This window comes from Meriones unguiculatus, chromosome 8 (genome assembly GCF_030254825.1).
Source record: "Meriones unguiculatus strain TT.TT164.6M chromosome 8, Bangor_MerUng_6.1, whole genome shotgun sequence".
In the NCBI taxonomy this organism is placed as follows: domain Eukaryota; kingdom Metazoa; phylum Chordata; class Mammalia; order Rodentia; family Muridae; genus Meriones; species Meriones unguiculatus.
This window is the reverse complement of record NC_083356.1, coordinates 108218533-108238144: the sequence shown is the minus strand read 5'-3', so window position 1 is coordinate 108238144 and position 19612 is coordinate 108218533. Positions and strand designations below refer to the sequence as shown.

The 19612-nt window shown below is 37.8% G+C and overlaps 3 protein-coding genes across 3 annotated transcripts; all 3 read left to right on the top strand.

Moving 5' to 3' along the window:
- The first annotated feature begins 275 nt into the window (after nucleotides 1–275).
- On the top strand, nucleotides 276–1214 carry LOC110566962 (olfactory receptor 5M5-like). The gene has a single exon (XM_021664883.1). It carries the CDS (start codon nucleotides 276–278, stop codon nucleotides 1212–1214), a length of 939 nt encoding a protein of 312 aa, XP_021520558.1.
- A 5553-nt stretch (nucleotides 1215–6767) lies between these two features.
- On the top strand, nucleotides 6768–7691 carry LOC110544708 (olfactory receptor 5M5-like). The gene has a single exon (XM_021630579.2). It carries the CDS (start codon nucleotides 6768–6770, stop codon nucleotides 7689–7691), a length of 924 nt encoding a protein of 307 aa, XP_021486254.2.
- A 10253-nt stretch (nucleotides 7692–17944) lies between these two features.
- LOC132655974 (olfactory receptor 5M11-like) lies at nucleotides 17945–18919 on the top strand. Its single transcript, XM_060390533.1, has one exon. The coding sequence runs from the start codon at nucleotides 17945–17947 to the stop codon at nucleotides 18917–18919; it is 975 nt and encodes a 324-aa protein (XP_060246516.1).
- Nucleotides 18920–19612: the final 693 nt, after the last annotated feature.

Here is a 19612-nt window from a genome sequence, read left to right as displayed (position 1 = left end):
GAGACCCACTTACATCTGCTTAACTGAGTGCTGAGATTACAGGAATGAATCAGTCGTACCTGGCTTCTTTCTATAATCTATCAACATTTCTCTATTAATTTAGATATTTATAATATCAGTCCAATGATCACAAGGTTATTTATGTTATGTATGTTAGCAATTTGAGAAAACAGGACAATTAATCAAATAGCATGATGGAGATAATGAATGAATAAAAATATCCAAATAAATTTTTATTTAATTTTAAAGGTCTTGTTTGATGTCAGTAAGAAAAAATGTTAAAGAAAAACTACACAGTGGTGACTGAGTTTATTTTGCTGGGGCTCACAGATCGAGCAGAGCTACAGCCTGTGCTCTTCATGGTATTCCTAGTCATCTACCTCATCACTGTGATTGGCAACGTGAGCATGATTTTCTTAATCAGAAGTGACAGCAAGCTCCACACTCCCATGTACTTCTTCCTCAGCCACCTCTCCTTTGTAGATCTCTGTTATGCTACCAATGTCACCCCTCAGATGTTGGTTAACTTTTTATCCAAGAGAAAAACCATTTCCTTTATTGGCTGCTTCATACAGTTCCACTTTTTTATAGCCCTGGTGATCACAGATTACTATATGCTCACAGTGATGGCATACGATCGCTACATGGCCATCTGCAAACCATTGTTATACACCAGCAAAATGTCCAGAGGTGTCTGCCTCTCTCTTGTAGCTGTACCGTACATTTATGGCTTTGCGAATGGTCTGGCACAGACAATCTTAATGCTTCGGTTAACATTCTGTGGACCCAATGAGATCAATCACTTCTACTGCGCAGACCCGCCTCTCATGGTCCTTGCTTGCTCAGACACCTATGTCAAAGAAACTGCCATGTTTGTGGTGGCAGGATCCAACCTCACCTGCTCTCTCTCCATCATCCTCATCTCCTACATTTTCATCTTCACAGCCATCCTGCGAATCCGTTCTGCAGAGGGGAGGCGCAAGGCCTTCTCCACTTGTGGCTCCCATCTGGTGGCTGTCACTGTTTTTTATGGGACATTGTTTTGTATGTACCTCAGGCCCCCTTCTGAGAAGTCTGTAGAGCAGGGGAAAATTGTAGCTGTCTTTTATATTTTTGTAAGTCCAATGTTGAACCCTATGATCTATAGCCTCAGAAACAAAGATGTGAAAAGAGCAATAAGGAAAGTTGTCAAGAAGGAAGTATTCATGAAGTAAGCTGAGGGTTGCAACCTTTGCTTTCTCAGTCATTGGGAATTTCAAAATAGCAAATTACTTTCTGCCACCGATTAATTTTAATTTCTGTTTCTCACAAATGCCATGTAGTCAGTACAAAGTGTATGCTACTTGTAAGTTAGATATTATCCTTCATTTTTAAGAATGAATTTAAAAAGTCTAAAACTGGAAGGAGATACTGCCATTACTCTATGAAGTTAATGTGGAACATGGAACGTAGTTTTAGCAAGAGTAAAATTGTCAAGTGCTGTGGAAGTTCCTTTACTTATGTGTCTGAAATTCACCATCCATTGTTCTTTCTCTGCAAAATTTTTATATGTGTTAACTCCTAAAATTTTCAAGGCTATATCTCAGATTATTACTCCACGGTGAATCTTTCAAATGATCTGATTGATCTGAGTGAATTTTTATACATGCCATCTTGATTGAAATTCCAAATCTCCACTAGCTTGTCTTGGTGTTCTTCTGTTACTGAGTGCGCATTCCCATCAGCCTCTGCTGCTCTAGTGCTTTACCATTGTCTAGTGTTCGCAAATCAACAGTAATTTGATTCTTTTGACATATTAATGTACAGCTGTTTGTGCATAAAACTCATGTTTTACCATTCACATTTGTTTGTGTACTTTAGGTTTCTCTTGTGACATGTCCCATCCTTTGCCTATTTTAATACTGTAATGTTTAAATTTTTCCTATTCATTTAGAATTATTTATTATTAAACTATTTCTTTGTATTTCTGTATGTACACTTTTATATAAAAAGGCATAAATTTCCATTGCATATCTTTTTGTAATATTGTAGGAATGTTAACATGTTGGGTTTTTTAAGAATTCATTGTTTGAGATTTATTTTTTAAATTGTATGTAAATTAGTGTTTTGTCTGCATATGTGTTTGTGCAGCAGAGGTCTATCATTTCTGTGCAGCTCAGAAATGAATGAATAATCTCTCTGGAAGTGGAGTTAGCAGATGGTTGCTGGCTATCATAAAGGTGATAGGAATTAAACTCAGGTCCTCAGGAAGACCATCAGAGCACTTAACTGCTGTGTCACCTTTCCAGCTCACACATAAAAAAGATTCATATTTGACCCCATTAAATATTTGTACAGAGGAAGTTATATTCCACACATAATTAAAGTGATGTTCATTTATAACATTCAATTATTTTAAGGTTGCATTTGTTTAATTTGAAGCAAACTACAGCTCACACTCAAAAATATGATATAAAATCTCTCTTTGTGAATTCAAGTTATTTGTGTCAGATTTGCACATGATGTCACCGTTGTTTTGAAATAGAAGTTCTTCTTGGTTGGTTGTCTTTCTGTCTTTATTTCCTGCAGTAAATACTGTGTGTCTCTAGTTCTCCTGTAGAATTACCTCTGTAGAAAGTTGTTTGCATAGCCATAGATTAATATAACTTAGGTTTGCTAGATTTCAAACTTCACAGAAGGAAACTGGTAACTTTTTTGCAATAGCATTTTTACTAAAATGGTTGGATTTATAAACACTACTTAATTTAAGAGCACTTTTTACTCAGTCTCTTGTCCCTGTTCCATTCACTCACAGCATATGTATCCATTCTGTTCTAAAGAAACAACTTCATATTGCTACTTTTCTGTTGATATGAAATGCTGCTGACATACTTCATGCAATTCTAAACATGTATACCTGAAAAGTGCTGCTGTTTGTGGTTCAGAATATATGAACATCTAAACCTTTTCTTGTGTGTTATCAATGCTTTTCCAACTCATACTCATGACAATAGCTCGTTTCCTTTACTTTGCATTCCTGCCTATGCATGACATAGTAGGACTTGGTCCTGGGTTCTCTAGCTAGGTTATGTCAATACAGAGGTACAGAGGTACAGAAAAGAAAATCATTCCTAAGCAGCATGGTCACACTTGAATTTGCTTGACATATTGCCACTAATTATAATATTTGACTGTCATATGACTCTCAATTGGACAGGACACAGATGGAAGGTGATTCATTTGTTTCTGTAACTAGCAAAGGAAAACCAGAAACACCTCAAACATTAGGATGAAAATACCTATTGTGACTATTTTTACCCCACTGTAATCTGTATTAAATACATAACATATTCCACTTTGTTCTAGATTGGAGACTAGCATTAAAGCAAGGTTCTCCTCTATTGTCTGATCTTAAAAATATCTAATGATGAATGACAATAAAAGAGATCATAACTCAGATAAAGTTCAAGCAGTGGAGGCTCATGGCATAAAAAAATTCCCAGTTTGAGGCCCCAGGGAGCAAGGAGAGTGGCTACAGGCTCCATTGCCATTGAGACCTGGAATCAGAAAGAACATCTCATTTTTACTTTCTCCTACTAGAGACAATCAGGAAGTTTCTACTTGTACAGACGAGAAAACCTCAGCACGTGCTTGCTGAGTCTGGAGGGGGAGGAAAAGGACACAGGGCTGCTTTTCTTACCCTGCCTCTAACATTCCCCTGGTCCTCCCTTTTGTCAAAGTCAGCGTTAATCAGACACAAGTCACTCTACGCATGATGTTCATTACTCTAGGTGGGAAAAATGGAAGCCTGAGAACAAAGGGAACACAGCTGGAAAATGGAAACCTGAGAACAAAGGGAACACAGCTGGAAAATGGAAGCCTGAGAACAAAGGGAATACAGCTGGGAAGCAAATGTGTCTCCTCATTAGACTCTCTGTGCCTATGAATACACAGGGAATAACAGCAATTTCTATTAAAAAACTGGATGTGAGGCTCAAAATAATTTCAAGCTAAGTTAATTGACCTTTCTAGACTCCAAAATGCCCAGTCAATAGTTCAAATTATTTTATATTTTGAAAATGTGCTTTTTCAATATTTATTACATTTATTCTTAATTTTTATTTTAGTTTTAATATAATTACATTATAATTAAATTAAATATAATGATGCATGCTTTCAGTTCTAGCACTCTAAGCAAAGATAGGAAAATATGAGTTTCTTGGTCAGCCTGCTCTGCACAAGGAGTTTCAGGCTAGCCAAGTCTATGTAGTCAGGGCTCTGCCTCAAAAACAAAACATAAAATACATAAATTTTCACTTCCTTATTGCCTCTTTTCAGTGTCTTTTCTGCCCTATTACTTCTTTTCAAATCAATTTAAAATTCTTTCTATTAATTATTACTGTTACATGTCCATATAAAAACACATGAAGATACAAATATAACCTGTGATTTGATTTTGTGTTGTTTTTATGTGTATATGTTTTCAGAATTGACCATTTATCACCGGATAGATAAATAGGGGCTCATCCCTTGGCTCCTTATTAGTAGTCATTAATATATACATATATATATATAATAACAATTAAAAATAAAGATATTTAGCACAAGCTAAAGTAAACAATAAGTTCTTTGGTTCATCATTCTTAGAAGATTTGAATCCCTGATGACTCTGGAGAGAAGACCGAACTCCTGCTTTCAGTGGATCTAGGGTTTTAGAACAGGAAGCTAGGGGTTATTCATAATCTAAACAATTTACTCCGAGTGATAATTGAGCCCTAGAGAATTGCTTCTATGAGAACTTGCTCCTATAAACTGTTCAGATCCTTTACCTTGGTGCTGCCCTTGCAAAGTCACTCTCCTCTCACAGGTAGGAGTAGCAAACACTCTTATTTAATTTTAGAATGTGGAGATAGGCATTTCAATAGGTAAAAACTGAACTTTAATGACTTAGTAATATCACTACTGAATATCTTCTACACTTCTCAGAGTAAGTAGTCATTTATCAATATGACTTATTTAGTACTTTAATGCCCTATTCTATAAAACCTAGGTCTTCATTTGTAGAACAGCAAAATGCAATGTGCAAGAAGCCTTGAGTGGTGCATTTACAGAGTACCTAAATGACACTGTTCTGTCAGTGGTATTGTGTTTATTGTGAAAGAGCCAGGTTACAAACCTGTCTGTGTGGACATATGTCACACAGACAAAGAGGCATGAACATGTTCCATGATACGGTGTCTATGAGCACTTCACTTCTGCACTAATGCCTGCCATATTGTCTTGGGTGGATTCATAAAATGATAATTGCTTCAGCATGATGTAAAAGAATACAGAATTTATGCTTTTTAGAAATCTGTATAGAATTCATTGTTTTAGCATTATTGAAACTTTCTATGAGTATTAGACTGAGATAAAGATACAAAAAATCGTCATGGCTTGAGGAGTTCTTTCTCAGTATTCTTCCATTCCTGCCTGTCATTCTAGCAGAAACGCCCCATATGAGCACATGATACCACCAATGTATTCACATGTACATCTGTATACACAGCATTTAATTCATTTACATAAGCAATATATGCTTATATATGAGTATTTTGCATTCATAAATAATATTGACTAGTTTTCTCTACCTCAAAACAGTTATTTTTCTGTTTTTGAAAAAATGAAGATGAGTTTGATTTTAAAAACATTAAGAAAGTTTTCTTGATATGATAACCTCATGAGTCTATTTGGTGTGAGAACCTCTGTTAAAGATGGAGGGAACAACTTGAAAGATATCCTGGATTGAGAGTGTGTAGAGAGGTTGAATGCTATATGGACATGTGCCATGTTTAAGTTAAATTCCTCAACTCAATTAGCTAAGGAAGACAAAGTAACAATTAATGCCTAACACTTTGTGAATCATAGTCAAAAGTATGTTTGGAGTAAAACATCATTTTATACCCCATGTTCAAAGAAAACAAAGTAAACACAGGGAAAACTTGCACACACACACACACACACACACACACACACAGAGCTCTATGTGATTTGGGGGGATTTTTAAGAAATTAACCCCACCTTTCTTAGACTATTTATTTTAATTTATTTTAGATTTTTTTATTTTACTTTATACGTATTAATACTTTGCCCAAATGTATGTATGTGCAGCATGTGTGTGCCCTGTGTCTGCAGAGGACAGAAAAGGACACTATAGTTTCTGACACTGAAGTTACAAGTGGTTGCCCAAAGTGAGGGGAACAAGGACTATTTCTAACAGGAACTCAATGACTGGCTCTTTGACCTCCCACCCCCCAAGGGAGGAGCAGTCCTGTTAGGCCACAGAGGAGGGCTTGGCAGCCAGTCCTGAAGATACCTGATAAAACAGGATCGGATGAATGGGGAGGAGGTCCCCCCCATCAGTGGACTTGGAAAGGGGCACAGTGGAGATGAGGGAGGGAGGGAGGGACTGGGAGGGAATGAGGGATCGGGACACGGTTGGGATACAGAGTTAATAAAATGTAACTGATAAGAAAAAAATAAAATTAAAAAAAAAAAACAAACAAGTGGTTGTGAAACACTGTATGGATGCTGGGAATTGAACCGTAGACTTTGGTAAGAACAACAAATGCTCATAACCTCTGAGCTTTATCTTCATGGCCGTGAGTCACTCCTATGCCACGTGTATTTACAAGTTTGAAGGAAGAAGGTTCAGTATCACATAGAAATGACACGTCACGTGTACAATGGTTATCACATACATTTCAATTTCTTTCTCTTTAGACCTTGTCTGGAGCTGAGCAAGCAGAATGTTAAAGAAAAACTACACAGTAGTGACTGAGTTCATCTTCCTGGGGCTCACAGATCGAGCAGAACTGCAGCCTGTGCTCTTTGTGGTATTCCTAGTCATCTACCTCATCACTGTGATTGGCAACGTGAGCATGATTTTCTTAATCAGAAGTGACAGCAAGCTCCACACTCCCATGTACTTCTTCCTCAGCCACCTCTCTTTTGTAGATCTCTGTTATGCCACCACGGTTGCTCCTCAGATGTTGGTTAACTTTTTATCCAAGAGAAAAAACATTTCTTTTATTGGCTGCATTATTCAATTCCACTTTTTTATAGCCCTGGTGATCACAGATTACTATATGCTTGCAGTGATGGCTTATGACCGCTATGTGGCCATCTGCAAACCTTTGTTATACACCAGCAAAATGTCCAGAGGTGTCTGCCTCTGTCTTGTGGCCACACCATATATTTATGGCTTTGTTAATGGTCTAGTACAGACCGTCCTGATGCTTCGGTTAACATTCTGTGGACCCAATGAGATCAATCACTTCTACTGTGCAGACCCGCCTCTCATGGTCCTTGCTTGCTCAGACACCTATGTCAAAGAAACTGCCATGTTTGTGGTGGCAGGATCCAACCTCACCTGCTCTCTCTCCATCATCCTCATCTCCTACGTTTTCATCTTCACAGACATCCTGCGAATCCGTTCTGCAGAGGGGAGGCGCAAGGCCTTCTCCACTTGTGGCTCCCATCTGACAGCTGTGACCATCTTTTATGGGACGTTGTTCTGCATGCACCTGAGGCCCCCCTCTGAGACATCTGTAGAACAAGGGAAAATTGTAGCTGTCTTTTATATCTTTGTAAGTCCTATGTTAAACCCATTTATTTATAGTCTAAGAAATAAAGATGTGAAAAGTGCAATAAGGAAAATTATCCAGAAATGATTGTTGAGAAATGCTTACAGGCCTGTAAAATGTTCTTATTATCAGACAAACTTCTGCGTGGTTTAAGTGAGCAAACTTTGTCACTGTTTATATTTTGTATTTTTAAATTCACATGTAGAATTTACTAGTTTCTATTAATTTGTTCACTGGAGATTCCACCGTATTTGCTTTTTTGTATGTGTGTGTAGCATGATACAGAAGTAGAAACAGGAGTAGGAATCGTGTTTATTTTAATCAGTGTAGAACATGATTGCATCCCTAGTACTTACACTGACCTAGAATTATAAAAGGTGTAATTACCCAGTGCTCTGACAGTGGCAATTCTTTGGGTTATAATTTTGCTTACTAACAGTTTTTGCAGGTTTTTTCATTCATAAAAGTAGAATTTTTATTTGTTATTATTATTATTATTATTATTATTATTACTTACACTTTATTCATTTTCTATTCCCCCATAACCCCTTCCCTCCTCCCCTCCCGATCCCACCCTTCCTCCCCTTTCTGCATGCATACCCCTCCCCAAGTCCACTGATAGGGGAGGTCCTCCTCTCCTTCCTTCTGATCTTAGTCTATCAGATCACATCAGGAATGGCTGCATTGTCATCTTCTGTGGCCTGGTAAGGCTGCTCCCCCCTCAGGGGGAGGTGATCAAAGAGCAGGCCAATCAGATTGTGTCAGAGGCAGTCCCTCTTCCCATTACTATGTAACCCACTTGGACACTGAACTGCCATGGGCTACATCTGTGCAGGGGTTCTAGGTTATCTCCATGAATAGTCTTGGTTGGAGTATGAGTCTCTGGGAAGTTCCCTGTGTTCAAATTTTCTTGTTCTGTTGCTCTCCTTGTGGAGTTCCTATCCTCTCCAGCTCTTGTTGTAAGGCAATAAAAGTCTTTTGGATATTTACCTAATTATTCCTTTAAAAATGTACCTTTCAAGTGTTTTACTGAACTAGTGGCATCATTGCACACTGGATGCACGTTTGAAATTGAAAATTTTGCATAGGATACACTTTGTATATTTTTTACAGTCAGAAAGAGGGGAAACAAACAAACAAACAAACCCCAAAAATGTTTATTCCATATGGTCACATTTGGAAGAAGAGTAGTAATGTCCAGTGACACTCCAAGTTCATCTTTGGTATCCTAACATAAACATTAGATTTAAGTACATTACAGGACCTCTGGGTACTTAAGCAGCCTTGGTCATGTTGCTGTGTGGTCCTGCCTGTCTTCAGTGCCTTAGCTCTAGTTCCTCCTGCAAAATGGACTAGCAGTTTGTCAGTCTATTCCTGGGGTACGAGCTCACCCTTTCTTGACCTCAGATGCTTAGGCTGCTCCTTTTCCCAGGTAACATTCCTAGGTAACATTTCAGTGGTGATCCATTGTTTCCTTAGTGTGAGGGCAGAGGGAGGGGCAGAGTTCCTGTCAGTGGAGTAACACAACTGCCTGTGATGATTCAAGCTTTTCAGTGCATGGATATGCACTGAATATGCACTGAGAATATGCAAATACTCTACCACATTCCAGAAAGAACAGGCCTTTTAAAATTTCTCAAACAGTCTCCAGTTGGGAGGATTCAATATACATTCTCATTTCTCCTGATTATTATTAAAAATGTAGTAAATGCTGTCTAATATTTTGGTGTCCAAGTTGTGTCTTCTTTTAGCTTGATGTTTATGCTGTCTACTTTTTAGGCAGCTTTTTCATCTTTTTAATCCATTTGTAATAGTTTCTCAATACATTGTATTTTGTATTGATATTTTGATGTTAGTTCTACAAACTCTTCACAAATTATATTTCAGTGTTTTACATGATATATTTGATTGTGTGAAATCTATTCATTTTAATATACTTCAATTTTATTATTATGTTTAGGTGTGTTTTTGTATACTGAGCAAAAGTTTTGTCGGGAGGTTTAGGGAACTAAGAGCCTCCAGTGGACTAAGACGCTCTGGATATGAAAGTGGACCAGACTGATATCACCTGTGGAAGCTTCCACGTACCTACTGTATCTACCCCTCTCAGGGGAACCGACCTACTGATGGGCTTTTCTATCAGCCTTTTCTATCCTATAAAATCCCAAGATTCCAATGCCAGGTAGGCACAATCTCCAGTCCTCGGAGAAACTGCAGTCCTTCATTTGTTCTGATTAAAGAACAATTCTGATTCTGGAAGTACCTGTCAGTTTCTTTTTATTTGCAAGTTATCTCCATCAAACATAATCTGAAAATGTTCAAAGAATAAAGATATATATGCATGTATTTAGGACTTTCTACTCCCCCCCCATTTCAGTAATACACAAAGTAATGTGATTCTAATATTTAACAAAAATATTTTCTAGTTCTATATTACTTACATTTAATTGACTTCTTAAGCAATTTTTAATTTTTTAAGATCATAATATAATTACATTTTCTTTTTCTCCTTCTTAGTACTCTTATAAACACATTCTTTTTTTTTTGTACTTTTTATTTATTTATTTATTTTTCTTGTTAGTAACATTTTATTAACTGTGTATCCCAGCTGTATCCCATTTCCTCATTCCCTCCCAATCCCACCCTCCCTTCCTCATCTCCTCCCTGCCCCTTTCAAGTCCACTGACCTCCTCCCCTTTCATCTGACCCTGTTTTATCAAGTATCTTCAGGACTGGCTGCAAAGTCCTCCTCTGTGGCCTAGCAAGGCTGCTCCTCCCTTGGAGGGTGGGGAGTTCAAAGAGCCAGCCATTGAGTTCATGTCAAAAATAGTCCCTGTTCCCCTTACTAAGGAAACCCCCTTGGTTACTGAGCTACCATTGGGCTACATCGAGCAGAGGTTCTAGGTTATATCCATACATGGTCCTTGGTTGGAGAAACAGTCTCAGAAAAGACCCATGTGCCCAGATATATTTTGGTCCTTGTGGAGCTCCTGTCCTCTCCAGGTCATATTAACTCCCCCTTCTTTCATATGATTCTCTGCACTCTGCTAAAGGTTTGGCTATGAGTCTCAGTATCTGCTTTGATACACTGCTAGGCAGAGTCTTTCAGAGGCCCTCTGTGGTAGGCTCTTGTCCTGTTACTTGTTTTCTCCTACATCCAATGTTCATCCCATTTGTCTTTCTAAGTGAGGGTTGATCATCTACCCAGGGTCTTCTTTCTTGTTTATCTTCTTTAGGTGTTTATATATACATTCTTGTTCTCTTCCAAATGGCTGTTTTTATATGTATAGGTATACACATGTACATCCCTAAATTTAACCTTCCCAGACTATACAATGTTACTTGTATGTATGTTTTCAGGGCTGATCATTTGATAGCATAAACAGTTATTGTGCTTTTCCTGGAGATGACTATTTCTCTTACATTCCACATTTCCTAGTTGCCTGCAATTGTTTTGACTATAGTTACTTAACTTAGGGCTCCTCGGACCCACATTGGGGGGGGTGCTCCCAACTGTATGTAACTCTAGCGTCAGGATATCTCATATTTCCGCACATCCTCCAACATCTGTCCTAAAGTGAACATGTTCAATTTCAGACACAGACACCTATGCATAATTAAAAGTAATAAAAATAAAACTTTGAAAAAAATATTACTAGTTCTTTCATCCTGAAGAAGTTACCAGATGAATTATTAAGAAAGCAAAAGAAATGATGAAACAGTCTTAATTGCATATTAGTAGAAATGTTATTATATCCACTCTGAAAATTGTGGAATTCCAGAATGAAGGTGAAAGCAGTAAGTGGCTCCTGACAATGCCACCTTGCCAAGCCATGGAGGAAGAGGACCCAGGCAGTCCTGATGACACTTAACAAGCTATGAGCAGATGGCAATAGTGGAGAACTCCCCCTTTCAGTGGACTAGGAGAAAGGGATGGTAGTAAGAGGGAGGAAGGGTGGGACAGAGGGATGTTGAGGGAGGGGTTTTCAATTAAGTTATGTAATGAATAAATTGTGAAGAAAAATTTTTTAAGAAATAAAAAAAAACGAATTTAGGAGCATTCATCTTGAACATGTTTAGGGTTTAGCAATGAAACTACTTAGCTTATGAAGGTATAGCTATGGAGTTCATAATCCCAATTAAACTTGAAATGACATGCTTAGATAAAGTGTTAATGCAATATCAATATAAAAGAATTTCTAAAACAATGTATACTTCTTTGTAGACATATGGAAAGATATATAAAATTGATATTATTATGTCTGTTATGTAACTGGATATTTTCACGTTTTAAACATGTATGCTCATATTCAAATGTGTGTACATATATGTATGTATTCATTACATAATATATCTTAGAGTATTTGTATTCATATACATTATGTAATATATAATTTATATATATATATCACAAAGAGAAGAGTATCATTGTAATTTCTGAAGTGGTCATTTTGTTTTAATTTTGTTATTTTAATGTTTATTAGATTTACTTTATTTTATTAGATTTACTTGTGTGCATAGGGCAGGTGTGGATAGGTATGTACATTCCATGGAGTGTTCATTGCAAACAGAGGACAACTTTCAGAAATCTGTTATCATCTTATACTATGTGGGTCCCAGGGATCAAAATCACATCATCAGGATGGAAGGCAAGTGTTCTTACCTCCTGAGCATCTCACATGTCATACTCCACTGATACCTATTATTGTGATTATTTTTGTATTGGATAGAAATTTAATGTAAATTGAATGTGCTTTCACATTGCTTATTTGGAATCATCAAAGAATACTTTTATCATTTTTTTTGAGAACGATAGCAATGCTGAGTTCACCTCATTTAAGTATGTTTAGCACATTAAAGGGGGCAATCAAAATAAACTGTGTCCTCTGCAGAGCTCATCACAAAGATGCTTTTATGTATGGAATTGTAGAAAATATGATGAGGTGGTTAATTAGTGTCTCGATGTGAAATCACTCCAATTAAAGCCAAGAAGGGAGCTCCCAGTGTGGAACTCATTGTGCAGCATCTCATCCCTCTGCGGACTGGCTTAGAATGGCCCAGTTCACTCATGCAAGTATAAGAAGGGAAACAATTTACAGTTTATAGCAGCATCCAGAAACAGCTACAATCAGAGACTGAGAACAGAGGTGTGTATCAGAGCCAGAAGTAAGTCTTGTGTGTTTATTCCCTCTATATGTTCAAATGAAAAATACCTGGTCTCTAAATCAGGCAGAAAAATTATGTGCCTTAGTTTTAGTTCCTTTAAAATCATGATTTTCTTGAATTTTCAAATCAGTGAAAAACATGAATCTTGGTATTTTCTATGAATAAGGGCATGCTTAATGAAGTATAGATAGGGGTCAAATCTGTGAAGTATAAACTGTGTCCCTAACAGCAGTGACTATGTACTGACTCCTCACCTCAGTGATGATTGTTCAAGAATAGCTAGTTGTGTTTCTTCTATTCATCTGAAACATGTTGTGTAACTCTTCCTTTGCAAGCATAAAATGACACAACTGTACTCTCCCTTGCAGATCTCTGAGAAGAATTTAACTTTGGTGTACTGCTTTCTAAAGCATATGTGGGCCGCTCTGCTGCTTTCATGGCAGATTTTAAGTTCAATAATTCAGTGACAATGAGCATCAGCGGTCTAGAGACTGAGCACTTCTGCTTTGTGGGAACATCCAGATAGCATTTTTTGCATCTGTTTTCATGCAATCAAAGGTCACATTCTGACTGGGAGAAATTAAGACATTCTCAAGAAACATATGTGTCCCTCCACTTGGCTCTCAGAATATTTAAACAATGAACCTCAAAGAAAAGAGGCTTTTTTCCCCCAGAACTTCATACCAGGAGAAGGAAAGTGCCCAACCTATGGGACACTTGTCTCTAGTGAAAAGAATTCACACGATTGTTAGAGCCTGGCAGACTACCTTTTATGATGAGATTGAAGCCCAGAGAAAGATGGGTCATTGGTGGGCAGGACAACATCTCTGCCAGGACTGTTGATATTTATAGTTAAAGGCTTTGGGTACAGATTTAATAGGGACTCAATGTATATGCCCTTAGGCCTTTGTTTAACCTTTAATCTTATTTCAGGACCCCCAGGAAAACTTAGAGATACAACAAATGTATCTCTTTGTTCATTGTTTAAAAGTGGCCATAGTGAAGAAATGTGCTTTTTCTGATACTGATTTGACTTATTAGGATAAGTGCTTGAACATGATATGGTGCAAAGTTTCATAGCAACACTGCCAAAGAGAGTAACGTATTTCTGCAGTTTCTTCCTCCTTCCTAGAAATCTCTTAAAGTACCTGGTTATTACCTGCTTTTTGACTTTTAGCAGGGTCTATGTTCTTAAGGTTTTCATTGTTACTTGAAGGAACATTCATTTATTCAGAATCTTGTAAATTTTTATTCACTATAAAGACTGTGAAAGGGCATGAACTTTAAAAAACAGTGTTCATTTCAGTCCTATAGCCCGTAATCTACTGATAGGTTGAGTGTCAGTCTTGTTACAGAGGAGACAAATATCACTGATTCTGCCAGTCACAGAACCCATAGTTGCTGTTGTCTATCTCAAACACCAGGCACATCTTCCAAAATCAGTTTCTCCATTCCAAGTTCAGGGAGCTGCTGTAACCTTGCACCTCTCACTAAAATCTCTTCCCCAGTTCCATGCCTTGCAACTTCTAGCACTTCGGCAGGTCACATAGGATAAAATTAATCGCCCACAAATTTCCAATCCTGGAAAAGTCAGAATGATGGCTGCTCTTGGCCCCCAGGATCCCATAATGTGTTGCCTTAATTTTTTCTACTTCAGAATCTTATCCTGGGTGTTTGTGACCTTGAACCTAAAACTTTTCTTAATAAGGCTCTTTGGAGGGGTGCATTTTTCTCAGCTTTTCTTCCTGTAAGCCTGCTTTTCTGTGCAACATTTACAACTTGCGATTTTGGGAATGATGTGAGTCATCAAGCTGTGATTCCTTTAGATTCTATAGTCATCATTTTAGGCATATTTCCACACTATAACATCAAGAACAGTTATATTACCTAATTTTGATATTTATAGTTAAAGGCTTTGGGTACAGATTTAATAGGGACTCTAATAAGGATGTTTTGGATGTTAAGAATTATATTAGATGTGTTTTATTTTTTATATTTATTTTTAATCTATTGACTAGGTCAGAGCTTTATTGAGATGTGTTTCAATAACTCTCTAAGCCTTTTAAAAATTCTTTTCAAAATTAATTACAATTTATTCACTTTGTATCCCAGCTGTAGCCCCCTCCCCTGGCAATCCCACTCTCCTCCCTCTTCTCCTCCCTTGCCCCTCCTCCAGTCCACTAATAAGGGCAGTCCTCCTCCCCTTCTGACTCTAGCATATCAGGTCTCATAGGACTGGCTGCATTTTCTTCCTCTGTGGCCTGGTAAGGCTGCCCCCGCTCTTGCCTCTCAGGGAGAAGTGATCAAAGAGCCAGCCACTGAGTTAATGCCAGAGACAGTCCCTGTTCCCCATACTAGGGAAACCACTTGGAAGCTGATCTGCCATTGGCTACATCTGTGCAGGGCTTCTAGGTTATCTCCATGCATGGTCCTTGTTTGGAGTATTAGTCTCAAGAAAGACCCTCCAGGTCTTTTTATCTCCTCCTTCTTTTATAAGATTCCCTGCACTCTGCCCAAAGTTTGGCTATGAGCCTCAGCATCTGCTTTGATACCCTACTGGGTAGAGTCTTTCAGAGGCCCTCTGTGATAGGCTCCTGTCCTGTTCCCTATTTTCTCCCTTTTCCAATGTCTATCCCGTTTGTCTTTCTGAATGAGGATTGATCATCTTACTCAGGGTCCTCCTTTTTGCTTAGCTTCTTTAGGTGTACCGATTTTAGTATGTTTATCCTATATTATAAGTCTAATATCCACTTATAAGTGAGTATATACCACGTGTTGTCTTTCTGCTTCTGGGATACCTCACTCAGGATGATCCTTTCTAGTTCCATCCATTTACATGCAAATTTCATGAATTCCTTGTTTTTAATTGCTGAGTAATATTTCATTGTGCAAATATACCACAATTTCTGTTTCCATTCCTCAGTTGAGGGACATCTGGATTGTTTTCAGATTCTGGCTATAACAAATAAAGCTGCTTCTAACATGGTTGAACAAATGTCCTTATTGTATAGTTGAGCATATTTTGGATATATACCTAGGAGTGGTATAGCTGGGTCTTCAGTTAGCACTATCACAGAGACATACAGCAGGACATGGTGGGAGACTCCAAAGAGAATTTAGAATCCAGTACCACAGAGAAACCATGTGGGGCACTGAAGACACAAATTTAGCCCATAGTGGGTCAAAGTCATGCTCTTTTTGTTATAGCTCTCTGGCATAATGAAAAAGTTCATAACACAATCTGAAACAGCATAGTGACTGAGGAACAGAAAATGTGACCACCAATATCCCCCTTGATATAAACTCACATCTCCAGGTAAGAAATCCTGACACATGACAATGTCTCTGTTGGGTGCTTATGTCTGTGAGGAAGTGTGGACTGCTCTGGGATTCGTAGCAGAAACAAGAGTGTGGTTTGGGTAACAGTATAAGGTACAGCTTTGGTCAAGATTAATGAAAGGGAAAAAGTTGTCCCATGATCAAGCATGTTTGTGCTTAAGGGAAGTTGTCACAAAATTCTTTCCTCTTTGGTACTACGTAAGAGCGCCATGGTTGTTCCTCTACCCTGAGAAGATTTGCACTTGAGTTTTATGGTTATCACATTGTACATCTCAGAGAATTTCATAATGTGGTCTAGGTTACAAAAAAAATACCTGATAAAAGTTGTAAAAACAAGATAATTTTCTGTTTAGACATCATGTCCTACAGCTGCTCTCAGAGAGGTTTTCTCCTAATTATCTCTGTTTTCTTAGGACTAACAAGAGAATCATATTTATTTTTGCATGGTACAGTTTTGTGAGTGTGAGATCTGTCATCACATGCAAGGAAAATAGATTAAAATTATGTTAGCCTGTGATTGAAGACCATGTGAACATTGTAACTGACACGAATCCATCCAAACAACACTTAGTATTTAAATTTTGGGATAAGCGAACAGGAGGGTTTGTTATTTATGATGATGTGAGTGAGGTCACTAATTTCATGATAAGACATGATTTGACATTTTAGTATGAGTGCCAGAAAGAAGGATCAAGAACTAAGGTGTTTGCTGCCATGCCTGCTGACCTGATTGTCATCCTAAGGATCCATATAGTGAAAAGACAGAAGTTGTCTCTTGCCCCTCACTGGTGCTGAAATGCATACCCTTACAACATATATAAGTGAATAAAAAGAAGCTTATAACAGACTGTTTTGAGTATGAGGGTAAAGTCAAAATTTTAAGATAATGAGAGAAATGAAAAGAAAATTCAGTATTAGATATAATAGGAGAAGAAATTTAAAATGAATCAAAAGCATAATAGTATTTCAATTTTTTAAATATTAGCTGCAGAAATGACTATAATTTATCTTTTTCGTAAGCATTAGTTACTGTTTTTATAACTATCTTTAAATTCATCTATTAGATAACTAATTCATTTGATATATAACGTGCATGTATATTGTACACATATTCATATATATCATACACATATCCATATGGCAGATGGAAGTACTAGGGATTAAATACAGGACATTGTACATGCTCATATATGCTAGACTAATCTACTGCTAAGCTGATTTTAGACTTTAGGGCTTTGTCTTTTACAGGTATGTTCAGGAAAGGTTTGTGCTAGATTTTTCTGTTTTATTTTTCATTTCTTGTCATTTTTCATCTCACTAGCTTTTTAATTTTATATTTCACAAGAACACTTACACATATGTACATGTGTTTTTCTCACATTTTCTTCATCTTACCTACTGTGTTTTCCTCCCTCATTTCTCTGTTTAGTATTCTTCTCACTGAAAACAGATGCCCCTCTATTTTCACATCATCATTTAACAATTGCAAATATGAGAGAAAGCCTGATATATTTTGTAGCATGATCATTTTGTGTAACATACAATCTTTGGTTTAATATGTTTTTCTTTAATGGACATAATTTTTCCTACATGTGAAAAAATGTGGTGTGTGTGTTCCTACATACAAAAGTATAACCTGCTCAGTCTACAACTTGATATTGGATGATTTCGGGGCTCACCATTTGGTACAGGATACCCTGTTGTGTTCTTCCAAAAGGGAAGCATTTCATAGTTTCCAATAGTTCTTGGCATATGGTTGAGGCAGCCTGGGCTTTCTCACATCTCCACATCTGCCTTGTTTCCACAGCTTGTAGCACAGAGCCACAGCTCAAGAGATGCTCCTGACTAACAACACTGAAATTACAGAATTCATTTTACTGGGGCTCACAGATCGCCCAGAACTCCAGCCTCTCCTCTTCGTGCTGTTTCTGTTTGTTTACCTTGTCACTGTCTTAGGCAACATGGGCATGATGGCCCTGATCAGACTGGATTCCCGCCTTCACACGCCCATGTACTTCTTCCTCAGTAACCTGGCATTTGTGGATCTGTGTTACACGTCAACTGCTACCCCACAGATGCTGAGTAATTTCTTATCAGACAAAAAGAGCATTTCCTTTGTTGGCTGCTTTATCCAGTGCTATCTTTTCATTGCTCTTCTCCTCACAGAGTTCTACATTCTTGCAGCCATGGCCTATGACCGCTATGTGGCTATATGCAATCCTCTGCGTTACAGTGTAAAAATGTCCAGGCGAGTCTGCATCTGCTTGGCCACATGTCCTTATGTTTATGGCTTCTCAGATGGGCTGTTCCAAGCCATCCTGACCTTCAGTATGACCTTCTGTAAATCCAATGTCATCAACCACTTCTACTGTGCTGACCCACCACTCATAAAGCTGTCTTGTTCAGATACTTACATAAAGGAGAATGCCATGTTAATATCGGCAAGCTTTAACCTTTCGAGTTCCCTCACCATCATCCTGGTGTCTTATGCCTTCATTATTGCTGCCATCTTAAGGATCAAATCTGCTGAAGGAAGACACAAGGCTTTCTCCACCTGTGGTTCCCACATGATGGCTGTCACATTGTTTTATGGAACCCTCTTCTGCATGTATGTAAGACCACCCACTGACAAGACTGTTGAGGAGTCCAAAATAATAGCTGTCTTCTACACCTTTGTGAGTCCAGTGTTGAATCCACTGATCTACAGCCTGAGGAATAAGGATGTGAAGCAGGCCCTGAAGACAGTCCTCAGACGAAATGTTGGCAGTGCAGCACTCATGCCTCCAGGTTCCAAGAAATTGCAACTGTAGATTTGTGTCAAATGTATTTGTATTTTCATGTTCAAGTCTTTTTATTGTTGTTGTTTGTTTTTGACATTTTTGTACATGTATACAAAGTAATATTCTCATATTTATTTACCATTTTCTCCTTCCTTCACATATCTCTATGTCCTTTTCTAATAATGCCACACACACACACAAACATACACACACAGACACACACACACAACATGTTTTGAATATTTGAAAAAACAATATTTTCTTATTTAATCTTGACCTTAATTATGATATTCATGGAACAGTGAAATTCAGTTTGCACAATTTACTTGACTAGATCAAGAATCACCTAGAGTCACACCTCTTGGTGGGCCAGTGCAGGTATTTCCCGAGGGGTTAAACTTAGGCAGCAAGACATGTCTCGGAAAGAGACAGGAACATGTGAAGTCTTGAGATTAGATTCTGATCTTAATGTAAAGTAGCACAGGAGAAATCATGTATACAGTCATTCAATTTCTGTGTTTTATTTATTATTATTATTATTTATATATTTATTGATTATTACAGTTGATTTTTCTTTGTATCCCAGCTGTAGGCCCCTCCCTCTTGCTCTTCAAACCCTACCTTCCCTCCCTCTTCTTTCCCTACATCCCTCCCCAAGTCCACTGATAGGGTAGGTCCTCCTCCCCTTCCCTCGGACCCTAACCTATCATGTCTCATCAGAAC